Here is a 13,666-nt window from a genome sequence, read left to right as displayed (position 1 = left end):
TGCCAACCTTGTGGCAGTTTATACTTTTAAAAGTACAGGTGAAATTATATTTCCAGCTGCTAAAACACTGTAACCTACCTCTAGAACAATCCCTGAAAAATAAGCACAACTAAAAATTCAAGAGAAGAGCTCCCTGGAGGATGTTAGGGTGGTGGTGCGCATGAGCCATTTCTAGTCCGTTTCAAAGCGGCTGCGCTGATTCTCTTGATTCTCTCGGGCCTGGCTACCTAACCTTGATCTTCCCTGCAGCGTAATGAGATGGCTAATCAGGTGAATTGGTCTTGCAGTACAGCTAAAAGAAGAGGAAGAACCAATGGATGCTTACAGTGTAACTCACAGAGCACTACAAGACACTGGCAGAGGCAGACCTCCCATAGAAGGTCTGGATGAAAAGACTGGATGAAATATGTCGGGCAGGATTGGCATCTTATGTTGATCTTGATGAAAGAGCAATTGATGTTCTCAGGGAATTTTATGAAGAAGTCTTGTCTGCGCTACAACACTTCAAGGAGAGTGCCTTATTACTACAGGTTCAGAACACAAGTGCGTTTTTATGTGGCGTTGTAAAGACCTAGAAGCCAAGGGAGAAACAGGGAGCAAGGTGCCAGAGTCCTCAAAGGGCCCTGATGGAGCAAAGATAAAGACCTTGCTTGAAAGAACTGGCTATACTCTGGCTGTAACCACAGGACAGAGGAAGTATGGTGGTCCTCAACCACACAGTGTACACTCTGGAGTGCAACTTGGAAACGGACAGTAGTTTTTGTACCTACCTACTTTACCAAGAGATTTCTATAAGAATGAGCTGGTGACCATTTTTGAGAAGGCTGGTCCCATTTGGTAGCTACGTCTAGGCAGAACAGAGGGTATGCCTTTATCACCTTCTGTGAAAAAGAAGCTTCCCAGGAAGCTACTGAGCTGTGTGACAGCTATGAAACTGTCCTGGGAAATGCCTTAGAGTGTGCATTTCTCTGGCAAACATCAGGCTTTTTGTTGAATCAATTCTAAAGAATAAAACTAAAGAAAACATTCTGGAAAAATTCAGTAAAGTTTGGTTTGGTGGATGTTATCTCTATCATCAACCCGATGACAAAAAGAAAAATTGGGGATTCTGATTCCTTGAATATGAGGGTCACAAGGTAGATGCCAGCTGTTGAATGGGAACGTAAAAGTGGGGGAAAGGTAGTTACAAGTGAAGGGACTGATTCTGCGGAAGAACCGCTGGTCAGAGTCTTCTAGGTGAGATAGGTGACTGCTATGAAAGCAGCTCTGGTAGCGTAGTGGTTACGAATTGGGCTGTTAATCTCGTGGTCAGCAGTTCGAAACTATCTGCTGTTCCATGGGAGAAAGATGGGGCTTTCTGCTCCTGTAAAGATGTACAGCCTCGGAAACCCTGTACAGGGTGGGTTACTATGAGTCGGAGAATCGACTCCACGGCACACAACAACTGTTACAGAAGAAATACTGGAGAAGTCATTTTTTTTTAATTTGGGAAACTTGAAAGAGTGAAGAAATCGAAAGGTGATGCTTTTGTTCATTTTGAAAACAGAGGAGCCGCTGTTAAGGCCATGGATGACATGAATGGCAAAGAAATAGAAATAGTCTTAGCCAAGCCACCAGGTAAGAAAAGGACAGAAGGCCAAGCTGCTGGACAGGCCCCCAGAAACAGCGAATGAAGATGATCACTGTCACCCTCCCCCCTTGCATGCCCCCGCCAATTAGAGGTTGGGGTTGTGGTCGGGGGAGAGGTGGACTGGCTGCCCTCCAGATTACTGTGGTTTTGAAGATTCCTATGAGGATTCCTGTGGTAATGAAGACCCTTACTACCGCTATGGTGATATCTATGCAGTGAAAAGGAGGAGCAAGAAGGGGAGGGCAAGGTGTTCCACCATCAAGAGGGTTGGCAGCATCACCTCCAAGAGGTAAAGCTGGCTATTCACAGAGGGGAGCACCTTTGGGACCACCAAGAGGCTCTAGGAGTGGCAGAGGCCGTCTTGCACAACAGCAGAGAGGCTGTGGTTCCCATGAAGCTTGGGGCAATCATGGGGGCAATGTAGGAGGCAAGAGGAAGGCAGATGGGCCCAACCCACCTGATCCCAAGCTACATCAGAGCAACAGCCAACAGAAATGGGGTTCCCAACCCACTGCTCAGCAGTCACTTCAATAAGGTGGTGACTCTTCTAGTAACTACAGTTACAATAATGACAACCAGGAATGTTATCAAGGTACATATATGGGCAGCAGTGGAAATAGACAAGTGAGGGCTTGAAAATGATATTGGTAAGATACAATTGGCTCTACAGCTAGTCTTTAAAAAAAAAAAAAAAAAAAAAAATGGCTTAATCCAGACTCCTTGAAAGAGAAAGGCTGTGTGCTGACAGAATAGAATTAAAAACACGATTCAGCCATATTGTGTGGCACCATGAATTCACTTACTATGGCTTCTCTATCCCAAGTCTTCTTAACTCCCACCAAATGACTGGGTGGGGCCATGCAAATAAGGTGTAAGGACTAACACCAGAGTTGATTCATTCTGCCATCCCTGTAGGTTTCAAAGGAGCCATCTCAGAAGCAGGAACAGATGATCCCATAACCATCAAGAAAGAAAAGCCATGAGCAGAGCTTGAGATCCCTATGTGGAAACGTGGGGCCTGAGACAGAGCAGCTATGGGCCTCATACAGCTGAGTGCCTGTGGGCAGGAGGCTAGATTGAAGAAGGTGCCCTTTGGACGTTTACGGACTGGCTAAAGGAGTCTTGTAAGCCAGATGGAATCTGACATGGCTGAAAGGCCAAAAACAAGAGGGAGGTGTACCTGCAATAGAGCAGAGAAGCATCCCTGACTGCTGCACCCTGTTGTTCCTGATCCTGAATTGTACCCTGTTCACTTCCTCAATAAACCCCACATTCATGAGTATTGTCTCTGAGTTCAGTGTGGCCATTGCAACAGATTATCAAATCCAGATGTGAAGCAGAGGTGCTGTGGGAGGGAGATGGTTAGTGTGAGAATGGGGTAATGATGTCAGTTTGAGGACTACGGTGTATCTGACCCAAGTGAGTAACCTCATATGCATGAGAAAGCTGAACAGTGGATAAGGAAGACCGTAGAAGAATTGATACTTTTGAGTTATCGTGTTAGAGGAGACTATTGAAAGTACTATGGGCTGCCAAAAGAACCAATCGATCTGTGCTGGAAGAAGTACAGCCAGAGTGCTCCTTGGAAGCCAGGATGGCCAGACTTTGTCTCTCATACTTTGGACATAGTATCAGTAGAGATCAGTCTGTGGAGGATGACATCATGCTTGGTAAAGTGGAGGGTCGGAGGGAAAGAGGAAGACCTTTGACGAGATGGGTTGGCACAGTAACAATAGCAATGGGATCAACCATAGCAACGATGGTGAGGTTGGTGCGGGACCAGGCAGTGTTTTGTTCTATTGTGCATCACTATGAGTCTATACCGACTCGATGGCATCTAACAACAACACACAACAGTGGCCAGGATATTGATCTTTATTCATTTAATTTTTGAAATTCTCGATTCTAGATAAATTATTTCGTACTTTCCACATTCTGATTACTAAAGGATGTTTACAACTATTTGTCCTCTTTTTGAGATGTGCTGCTGCAGAAAATGAAGCTCCCCAAATCTTTACTCCATTCATGTCATCACGGTCAACTTTACTTAGAGGAGGCAGCTCTTCCCCAGTCAAATTTTAAGTGCCTTCCAATCTCAGGGACTCATCTTCCATCACTGTATCTGAAAATGTTCCACTACTATTTTTAACATTTTCAGTGACTAAACACTTGAAAGTAGTCCCCTTGTCATTCTTCCCAGTTTGTCTTAGTCTGGAAGCTTTGCTGACACCTGTCCCCATCCATGGGTGATCCTGCTGGTATTTAAAATCCTGGTGGCAAAACTTCCAGCATCACAACACCATGCAGCCACCAGTGTGACAAACTGGTGACTGAGTGGTGGTTTTATGAACAATAGATGAAGAAATCCTCAAAACATTATTAGCAGAGAGAATCCAACAGAATATTAAAAGACTCATACACCATAACCAAATGTGATTTATTTCCAGAATCAGGGATGGTTCAACATTAGAAAATCAATCAACATAGTACACTGTATCAATAGAACTACTGTAAAAAACTACAAATGCAGACAAGGCATTTGATAAAATCTGACACCTTTTCTGGATGAAAACCCTAAAATTATTGGAATAGAAGGGAAATTCCTTTGTATGATTCAGGGCATATATGACAAGTCAACAGCCAGCATTATACTTATTATAGAAAGGCTGGAGCCTTCCCATTGAAACTGAGAATATGACATGGGCTCCTGCTTTCACCATTTCTATTCACTAATGTATTAGAAGTTGTAGCCAGAGTGGTAAGTCAAGAAAAATATAAGGCATCCAGATTACAAAAGAAGTAAATTTATGTCTGTTGGAAACAAGATGGCCCACTTGCCATAAGGAGCTTTCAAGGACTGAAAACAGGCGTGTCTAGCAGCAGATTTGAAAAGCACTTTCTCTTTGCAGCAGCTTTTTTCACACCACCTGATAAGCATGTCGATCCACCATGGCAGTGGCAGCAGTAAAATGGGCTGAATCAGACAGAACTGTTTGGAATCACTTACTACCAATTCAAAATGGCACTTGATATTGTGTTTGTCATAAATTGACATATTCTTCTCTTCCAGATGACTCTAATTGCAAGGTAGAGCTTGCTTTGACATTGGATGGTAGGATGATAGTAGTTACCACCCTTCTGTGGATGTTCTATGTGAGCACACAAAAGCTATCCCTCGACCAGATCCTGTGCATAATAACAAAGAAACACATGATCAAGTGCTGAAAACCAGATTAGAAGTAGAGGTTGAGCCCTTTGAGCAAGGACCCATGAGAGAACAATTTAGCAAGATGCTCTTTACTAAGAAGCACCTTTGGTATCCTCAAGGACTATATCACAGACGTGCAAAATAGAATTCCCCGAAAGACAGGAACATTTCAAGGTTCTCATTAGGAATTAAAGAGGAATGTTATCCTTTGCCTCATTTGCCACTTGAGAAAATACAATCTGGTGTAGTCAATACTGTGTTAAATAATTAAATAATTTTAAAAAATTATGTCTATTTATGAAAAAATATGATGTTATATAAAAGGGGAGTAGAGTGGCTCTCCAGGATAAATGTTGGACTGGGTGCCACAAGGTGGGTGGTTCTACTCCATCAGTTGCTCTCCAAGACAAATAGGAGATGGTTGTTGTTAAGAGCCATAGTCGGTTCTGACCCATAGTGACCCTGTATAGGGTTTCAGAGGAGCAACTGGTGAGTTTGAACTGCTAATCTTGTGGTTCAAACTGACTTTGCAGTCCAGCAGTGCCGCAACAGGACTCCATGAAAAGATTACAGCCTCAGAAATCTTATACATTATTGCTGAGTCAGAATCAACTCCAAGGCACTTCACAACAATATCTAGACAGTCCCAAAGAGTCCATAACAAAACTTCTAGAGCTAATAGAAGAATTTAGCTAAGTTGCAGGGCAAAAGGGCAACAAACAAAAATAACTGGGCTTCTAGATAAGAGCAGTAAGAAGTCTGAAAGAGAAACTAGCAAAACAATCCCATTGACAGCAGTATCTAAGAGAATAAAGTACGTAGGAATCAATCTGACTAGGGACATGAAAGACAGAATGCAGCACAGAAGACCTAATAAGTGAAAAGATGTTCCAAATTCACTAATTGCAAGATTAAATATCATTGAAATGTCAACAGTACTCAGAGTGATCTAGCTTCAATGCTGTTCCTGTCAAAATTCCAATAATCTTCTTTACAAAAATGAAAAAAAAAAAAAAAAATCAATGCTTAATGTTGTATGGTATGGTTGTTGTTATTAAGTACTGTGGAGTCAGTTCTGACTCATAGTGACCCTGCACAGGGTTTCTGAGGTTGCAAATCTTTACGGGAGCAGAAAACTTCATTTTTCTCCTGCAGAACAGCTGGTAGTTTCAAACTGCTGACCTTGAGGTTAGCAGCCTGATTTATAACCACTATGCAAAATGCCCTAAATACCTAAGGCAATATTGAAACAGAAGAATAGTAGGACTTAAACTTCCTTCTCTTAAAACATATTCTACACCTATAGTAATTAAAACAAGCTAACAATGATATCATAGGAGATAATAACTAGAGAGTCCTGAATTAACTCAGACATTCATGGTCAACTGATTTTCAACAAGGGTGCTAAGACCCTTGTCAAGGTGAAAGAAGAGTTTCTTCAATATATGGTGTTGGGAAGATTGGATTTCCACATACATAAAAATGATACAGCATTCATGACTCATACCATACACAAAAACAAATTAAAAATGGAGTAAGGACCTAACTATGCAAATGAAAGCTATCAAATTCTTGGAACAAACAGTGCAGTTTTGTAAGGTGTAGTTCTTAACATTGGATAATCCGATATAACAATGAAAGACAAAATAAATGGGACCTCACAAAAATGAAAAACGTTTGTTCTTTAAAACTCTCAAAAAGTGAAAGGATAACTTAGCAACTAAATAACAACAAGACAAGCCAATCAAAATATGGACCAAGAACTTGAACAGCCATTTCACCAAAGAGGATATTCAAATGGTCACCAAACACATGAAAGACGTCTTTAGTCATCAGAGAGAAGCGAATCAAAATCAGAATAAAATACTATTTACTGCTACACAACTCATCTGTCAGTTTGTTATACCGAGCTGGAATGCATGCTGCTGTGATGGTAGGAGCTATGGTGGACAGGTCTCAGCCGAGATTCCAGACTAAAAAAGAGTAAGAAGTGAAAGAATACTTCTCAATATTTAGTCACTGAAAACCTTTTGAACAGCAGTGGAACACTGTGAGACAGCACCAGAATGTTGACTACAGAAACATGATGGATAGCACTAGAATGTTGACAAATAAGTGCTCGAAGATGAGCCCCTCAGGTTGGAAATATGACTGAGGAAGAGCTGCTGCCTGAAAGCAGAGTTGAGTGATGATGCGAATGCGGTAAAGCTTTCGGGACCTCCACTGCTGATGGGGCACAACTAAAAAAATAAGGAGAAACAGCTGTAAGCATCCATTAATAATCTGATATGGAAGATATGGAGTACAAATCTAGGAAAATTGGAAGTTGTCAAAAATGAAATAAAAAAACACCTTATAACATGGATGAACCTTCTTGAGGACATAATGCTGAGTGAAATTAGTCAGGCACAAACGGACAAATGCATGAGATCATTATTGTAAAAGCTTAAGAAAAGATTTCCATACTAAAAGAATAATGCTTTGATGGCTACCAGGGGTGGCAGGGAGGGAAGAGTAACTCACAGGTTAGTAGACACCTGACAACTCAGGTGATGGGGAGGGCAATGCACAAGAAGTGTGTGTGTGTGTGTCTGGGGTGGGTAGAGGAACAGGGATGATAGGGAAAGACTTAGGGAGGTATGCACAGGCTGTATGGGATAGAGGGGTAGAGCGTGACGTATGTACAGCCTGGGAACAACAGGGCTCTATGATACAGGGATAGAGACACTGTCTGAATGGGAAAAGGAGGGGAAATAATGTCAAGGTACTTGACTGTTTTGGGAATTCTGGGGTCCCCTGCGTACTCATGTAGTATAGACATTTAAATGGGTTAGAAAGGAATACTGAGAATTATGATTACAGAAAGCTTGTGAGCCCGTCTTCAGTCTATAACTGATTGGATTATCTAAAAGGAGACTAGAATATGCCCAGGGAAAGCGGCTACTTGTTAAACCTATGTGGACTATGGGGCCTTAACTGGACTCCTGAACCCCATACAGAACCTTGGGAGAAGGGACATCCCCAAATGAAAAGAAACAGAAGGGCGAGAAGAACAGAAGATATTTCTTGTAAGAAGACCAATGGGGGAAAGACACTCAGACTATGTGGCTGTGACAATATCAAGCTGTTCACCTTGGAGCCATCAAGGCAAGAAAAGTCAGCCCATCAGGTTTTCTAAGATGGAAAACCAAGGGAATACTCACAGTCACAATGGGAATACAGTCTTGTATGCTCACTGGCGACTGTCCTGGTCAACTTGTGAGTGGAAGAGGGGGGAAATGCAGCAATGAAGACATGGGCTGTGTTTGGCCATGTTCCGTAGACACCTGATGGCCTTGAGATGAGAAAGGTCTAACATTCAGGGAGATGTGTGAGCTGCTGAAACCAAGGACACTGACCTGTCCACTAGGGGCTAGAGTTAAGAGTAAAGTGGCTAGCTGGTCTGAAAAGGGGGGAGGCATGCGAGAACTCCCAAACTTGAAGACAGTACCCATTTGACCTAGCTTAGATGGCTTGCTGGCCAGAACTCGGTCAGTTGAAGATAAAGAAGAACGATATAGGGAGCAAGTGTAAATCATTACAACTTGATCAACTGGACCTTCGCTTATGGATGAAGCTGCCCAAATTCCAGCTGAATAGGGAAGGACTCTCCATATCAAGGGTCAAGCTTGTCTCCTCAGTACACTGGGTTGATAGAGATGGGCAACTTAGACTTTGGCTATCAAAACTGCGGAGTTAAAAATACCAGAAGTGACTGGTTTACAAGCTTTTGTGAGGGTGCTTAGAATAAGGGGAGTACGAAAGAAATTCCACAGAATAGTTTTCCTGTTGTCCAGATGGATCCGGTGATGAGGGGGACAGGATTTTATGATCCAGTTGTGAATAAATGTTCTCAGGTGTAATGGCGATTGTCATAGTGCAAATGTAGAACTAAAAGTGGGAAGCACTTAATCTGTCTTTTCAGGAACAGAGGACCCTAAGACCATCAAGAGGGAAGAACATGAGAGGAGAGAGGGATCCTGACCAGAAAAGCGGTGACAACAGAGATGGTGGCAGAGGTGATGGCGTAGAGAGAGCAGCAGTGCACTCTCGGCCATGGACTGAGAAAGACAGTGTGCCTGTGGGCAGCAGGCTGGTCTGCAAAATGTGCCCTGTGGATATTTAAACAAATATATATATTTCCAGTGTGGTATGTGTACATCAAAAAAAAAGGGTAATAGAGGTAAATATTGTTGGCTGAGGGTGCGTGGAGGGGATTGTAATCATTACAACAATTTGCTGAATGTAAAACTGATGATCTGCCCAGGAAACCTTCACTCGCTCAATACACAATAAAAACTTTAAATAAATAGACAATGAAATAGGACACGTAAACATTGAGATCCTACAACACAGACGGAAGCAGAGGCACTGGCATGAAGAAATAGAGCAGCTGTGGACTCTAGGCCCATGGACTGAGAAACGCTGTGTGCCTGTGGGCAGGAATCTGGCTTGAAAGATGTGCCCTTTGAATGTTTAAGTGAATAATTTTTTTTTTTTTTTTTTTTTATGCGTACATCAAATAAAGTGTAACAGGGAAACCAGAGGGAGGCAGTAAGATAAATGCTTTTGCAGGGAGGGGATTGTGATCACTTATTGGAACCACTCTTTGATTTTTCATGTGAACTCAAACTGTTGTCTTTGAGATGCTGTAGTGCTGTTGTATTTGTATTTAATTGATGACCATATATGGGTGGGTTTGTGGGTACTTACTACCTGCCTCCATGTGGGTGTGATTAAAGAATGGAAGCATGTGTACAGTTCTACATTTGCTGTCCGTGCAGCACAATTGAGGGTGGGTTTGGCTAGTGTTAGGTGCTGTGTATTGTTGACCGGGTAAAGATCTAGTAGTGGCTCTTAAGCCAGAGCATGTAGCTGCAGAGGGTACGGTGTGACTGGGCTGTCTGGGCACTGTTGCTATCTCACATCAGGTGGGGTGAGAAGAAGAAATATACACACCAACACCACCACCAACAAAATAATAAAGGAGAAAAAAGCAGGTAACAGAAAAACAAAAACAACGAAGTATAATTAAAAAGAGCAAAAAGGGAAAGGAAAGCAAAATAGTGGGAGAGAAAAAAAAAAGAAATAACTATTTGAAGAGAAGAGATAGAAACAAGAAAATAGTAAAGAAAAATCAAGAAGTAAAAGAGAAGTGGAAAAAACACAAAAAGAAGAAAAAAGGTAATGAAGAAAGACAGCATAAAAAAGAAGGGAAGGAAAAGAGACTGAGAGAAAAATCAAAACCTAAAACAACGGAAAGAAAAGGCTTGTGTGGCTCCTGCCAGCCACGGAGCTCATGGGGCGGGAGAAGGGGTGAACAGAGGCTTTCCTGACCCTAGATGGAGTTCCTGTAGCACTTGGTGATGTTTATGAACAGATCAACCAATCTGGAAGTTGTGTGTGTAGGCCCTCAAAGTAGCTGAGTTCAGGTAATTGTTCTAGAAGGAACTCTGATGACCAGAGGGTAGCTGGGAGCAGACTGGCTGGTTCTGAGTTCACGCTGGTCTAAGGCTGGTTGGGAATGGGCTCTGTGTGCTCTCCAAGTCTGAAGAAGCAGAGTTCACCCCTTGCAGGGGATTCATTCCAGTGCCTGGCTCACAATGGCATGGCCTAACCTCTCGCGGAGCAGGGGATACGCAAGGGGTGTTAAGAGTGGGGAGTGTGGGCAATGAGAGAGAATGCCACCTTTTTCATCACTAGGCACCCATGCGCAGCTGACCCAGCAGGCTGCTGTATATCCAACGCTGCTTGCAAACATTCAAGATGGCTGCCCTGAGTGAGACCAGCTGACAACTCACCTGTCTCCTTTCTTGCTGGCCCTGTTCAGCTTCTTCTCTTAGTTGGTATTTATTCCACATCTCTAGTCTTTCCTCCGAAATTCAGGGTTCCAGGATTATCATCTGTGTCTGTGTCACATTGGTCTCTTTTATCTCTGTTGTAGAGGGTCTGTGTAGTGTGTCTGCCTTGTCCGCCATCTTGCTGGGAGTCTCCTCCGTTATCTTTAACTCCATTTTTCCCATGAACTTTTTGCATAATGCTGAAGGAGCCCTGGTAACAATGTAGGAAAAGCACTGGACTGCTAACTGCAACGTTGGTAGTTCAAAATCACCAGCTGCTCCTCAGGAGAATGATGAAACTTTCTGCTGCCACAAAGATTTAGTCTCAGACAGCCTAAGTAGGGTCACTAGGAGTCTACATTAACTTGAAGGCAGTGGGGTTTGTACAAGGATGTTTACAACGAAAATGTGGAAACAGAATGGTAAATATTTAATGTAAGAAATAACTGGTTAAAAACAACAAGAAAGAACTGGTTAGTTGACAAAAAACAAAACAAAACAAAACAAAAAGCTCAGAAATGCAGAACAATCGTTTGTACCAATAGTTAGCCCTACATGAAGTTAGCATTCTATGTTTGTTGATGTTGGTTAAAGCTATTTTCCATTTTTATCTATAAACTATAAATGCTTTTAAAACATAAAATAAACTTTGTGGAAGCTGATATGTAAAGGTCTTAAAAAAAGATTTAGGTGATGGATGTACAACACAAAAGAAGAAAAAAAGAACGTAAAGTGCTTTCATGTAATTTATTTCTATTAGCAACAGTTACATTTTCAAAAGATTATACACACGTTACATTCAAATACTGTAAGTCTTTAAGTTATTATAGGAAATATAAGTGTAAATAGCCTATATCCATTTTATATATTTTATATACATTACCTCTTATTAGCTGATGGCCTCCTGAGAAAAATACCTACAAACCTAAACTGACACAAAAACTAAAAAACGCCAAATCCTACCCAAGCCCTCTGCTGTCATGTTGACTGTGACCTTTAGTGACCGAGTAGGACAGAGAAGCACTGTTCCAGAAGGTTCCGACTCTGGCAATTGTCATGGGAGTAGGCAGCTTCATCTTTCTCCTGAAGACTGGCTGGTAGGATCAAATCGCTGCCCTTGTCCTTAGCAGCCCAATGCTCAACCGACTGTGCAGCCAAGGTTCCTCTTATAGGCCTAGGGCCCTAGAAAACACTTCAAATCCTACCTGTCCACTGTTGAGACAGAGGACAATATTTCTTAAAACCAAAATAAAAATACCGAATGTCTCAATTACACACAGTGGCAACAGAACTGTCTGAAGATAGAATCTTGAGGTATTTCCTGTAGTTCAGGAGATCTAACTTTGCTCCATGCCAGCCATGAGTGACAGTGCTAAAGACTCCACTGGTGAAAAAAGAAAAAATAAGGTTAAAAAGCATAGAATAATTGAAAATGTTTGAATAAGACTTTAATAAACTATCAACATGGAAAATATTTAAAGACGCCTTCAATTTTTAATCCAAACACCGACGACTGTTAATGGGTAACAAAGATTTCACAGAACAAATCAGACTTGTTCCATTTGTCAAAGATGTGTTCAAATGCTTTGTTCTAATCTATGAATAAAATTGACATGAATAACACCCAGTGAAGGACAACAAATGTGTTAAAATTTTACATTAACACAATTTTCAGAATGTCCCATTATGAATATTCATAAATGGAAAAGAGATGAACTCTTCATACTTTTCAAAAAGTCATGCAAAGAGATACTACCTCTTGGTTTCTACATTTAAATTAAATCCTTTCTTCTACTCTTGACTCCCCCACAGACTTCGGTTTACTTCCCAGGCTGTGTTCGGAATTGGCAGGTTACCATTTCCTTCTAAGAGGAAGCCGGGACAGTCGTATAATTGCTGAAGAAAATCCTATCTTTTGAAAAGGAATAGCTACAAATGCTAAGCATGGCGGCCAAATGATACAAAAATCTATTCTGCCATCTGCTTTCTGCAATAAAAATTTTAGAAATCATTACTGGTGTGATGAAATTTTATACCACAAAACAAGATCATTAGTCTTGGGTCTTTCACATTTGATATTCACTCATTCCACGGTCATCCTAAAGAAAATTCAACTCAAAGCATGGCACAAGTACGAACAGGATTTTCAATTGGGAAAATGGCGGCCTTTTCAAATTCTATGTGTTATCAATAAAGCAATGCACACAAGCTTAGCTACAAGAAAATATACAGCAACAATGCTGTAACATGATGCGCTTACAGTGGGGAAAGGATCCTCTGCAGACAGCTTTGTTCAAAATAGTTACAAGAAACATATGGCAATTTTTAAAATCGGACTCCATCTTCTCGATAGATTCCATCCTAGGAAAGAACGTAAATTTCCAAGTTAAATAAAGCAAATAAGCAGGCTGCAAAATATGTTTGGCAGTAACTTTAAATATCTTAGTTTAATTATTCCAAATCCAAAGTCTAAAGATTACAAAATAAAATGTAATATTTCCTGCCTACTTCAAAATAAATTCTTCAAAGTATCTTAAGAAAAAGATTAATCCGAACATAACGCTCTGCTGTTTAGGGATATAGTATTTATTTCTGAAGCTGGGATAACTAGTTCCACTATAGATTTTTGCCTTAAAAATTTTTTTCAAGCATATGTTCTTTTTGAAAGTATACATTAAATACATACTATATATATGTTTGTATGTGCTAGAAACATATCCATGAATAGAAGGGGAAAGTTTTGAAAACTTCGTCCTAACCAGACACCTTGAGGAAATGAAGTGCTGAGCCTGGGGTCTCAGGACCAACATCTGGGGAAGCCCCATGAGCACAGCACAACCCACAAAGACAGTGGTGTCCATCTGACTTTGGTGAGTAGCGACTGGGGTCTTCCGTCTTGTGAGCAGCCATCTAAAGTATAAAGCCTGGTCTCTCCCCATCAGAACCAAG

At 41.3% G+C, this 13,666-nt stretch overlaps 1 protein-coding gene and 2 pseudogenes across 1 annotated transcript in view; 2 read left to right on the top strand and 1 right to left on the bottom strand.

Moving 5' to 3' along the window:
* Positions 1-258: 258 nt before the first annotated feature.
* Positions 259-2,250, top strand: LOC102840439 (annotated as a pseudogene).
* Positions 2,251-4,579: 2,329 nt separating this feature from the next.
* On the top strand, positions 4,580-10,389 carry LOC102840068 (annotated as a pseudogene).
* Positions 10,390-12,054: 1,665 nt separating this feature from the next.
* The window catches only part of TUBGCP5 (tubulin, gamma complex associated protein 5), a 94,687-nt gene continuing 93,075 nt past the window's right edge, over positions 12,055-13,666 (bottom strand). The window contains exons 22-23 of the mRNA XM_006861869.1: positions 12,978-13,078; positions 12,055-12,101 (exon numbers count right to left, since the gene is read on the bottom strand). Coding sequence (XP_006861931.1) covers positions 12,055-12,101; positions 12,978-13,078 — 148 coding nt within the window. The remainder of the gene's footprint in view (positions 12,102-12,977; positions 13,079-13,666) is intronic.

The sequence above is a fragment of the Chrysochloris asiatica genome, unplaced genomic scaffold (assembly GCF_000296735.1).
Source record: "Chrysochloris asiatica unplaced genomic scaffold, ChrAsi1.0 scaffold00044, whole genome shotgun sequence".
In the NCBI taxonomy this organism is placed as follows: Eukaryota; Metazoa; Chordata; class Mammalia; order Afrosoricida; family Chrysochloridae; genus Chrysochloris; species Chrysochloris asiatica.
This window is presented reverse-complemented; position numbering and strand designations above follow the sequence as displayed.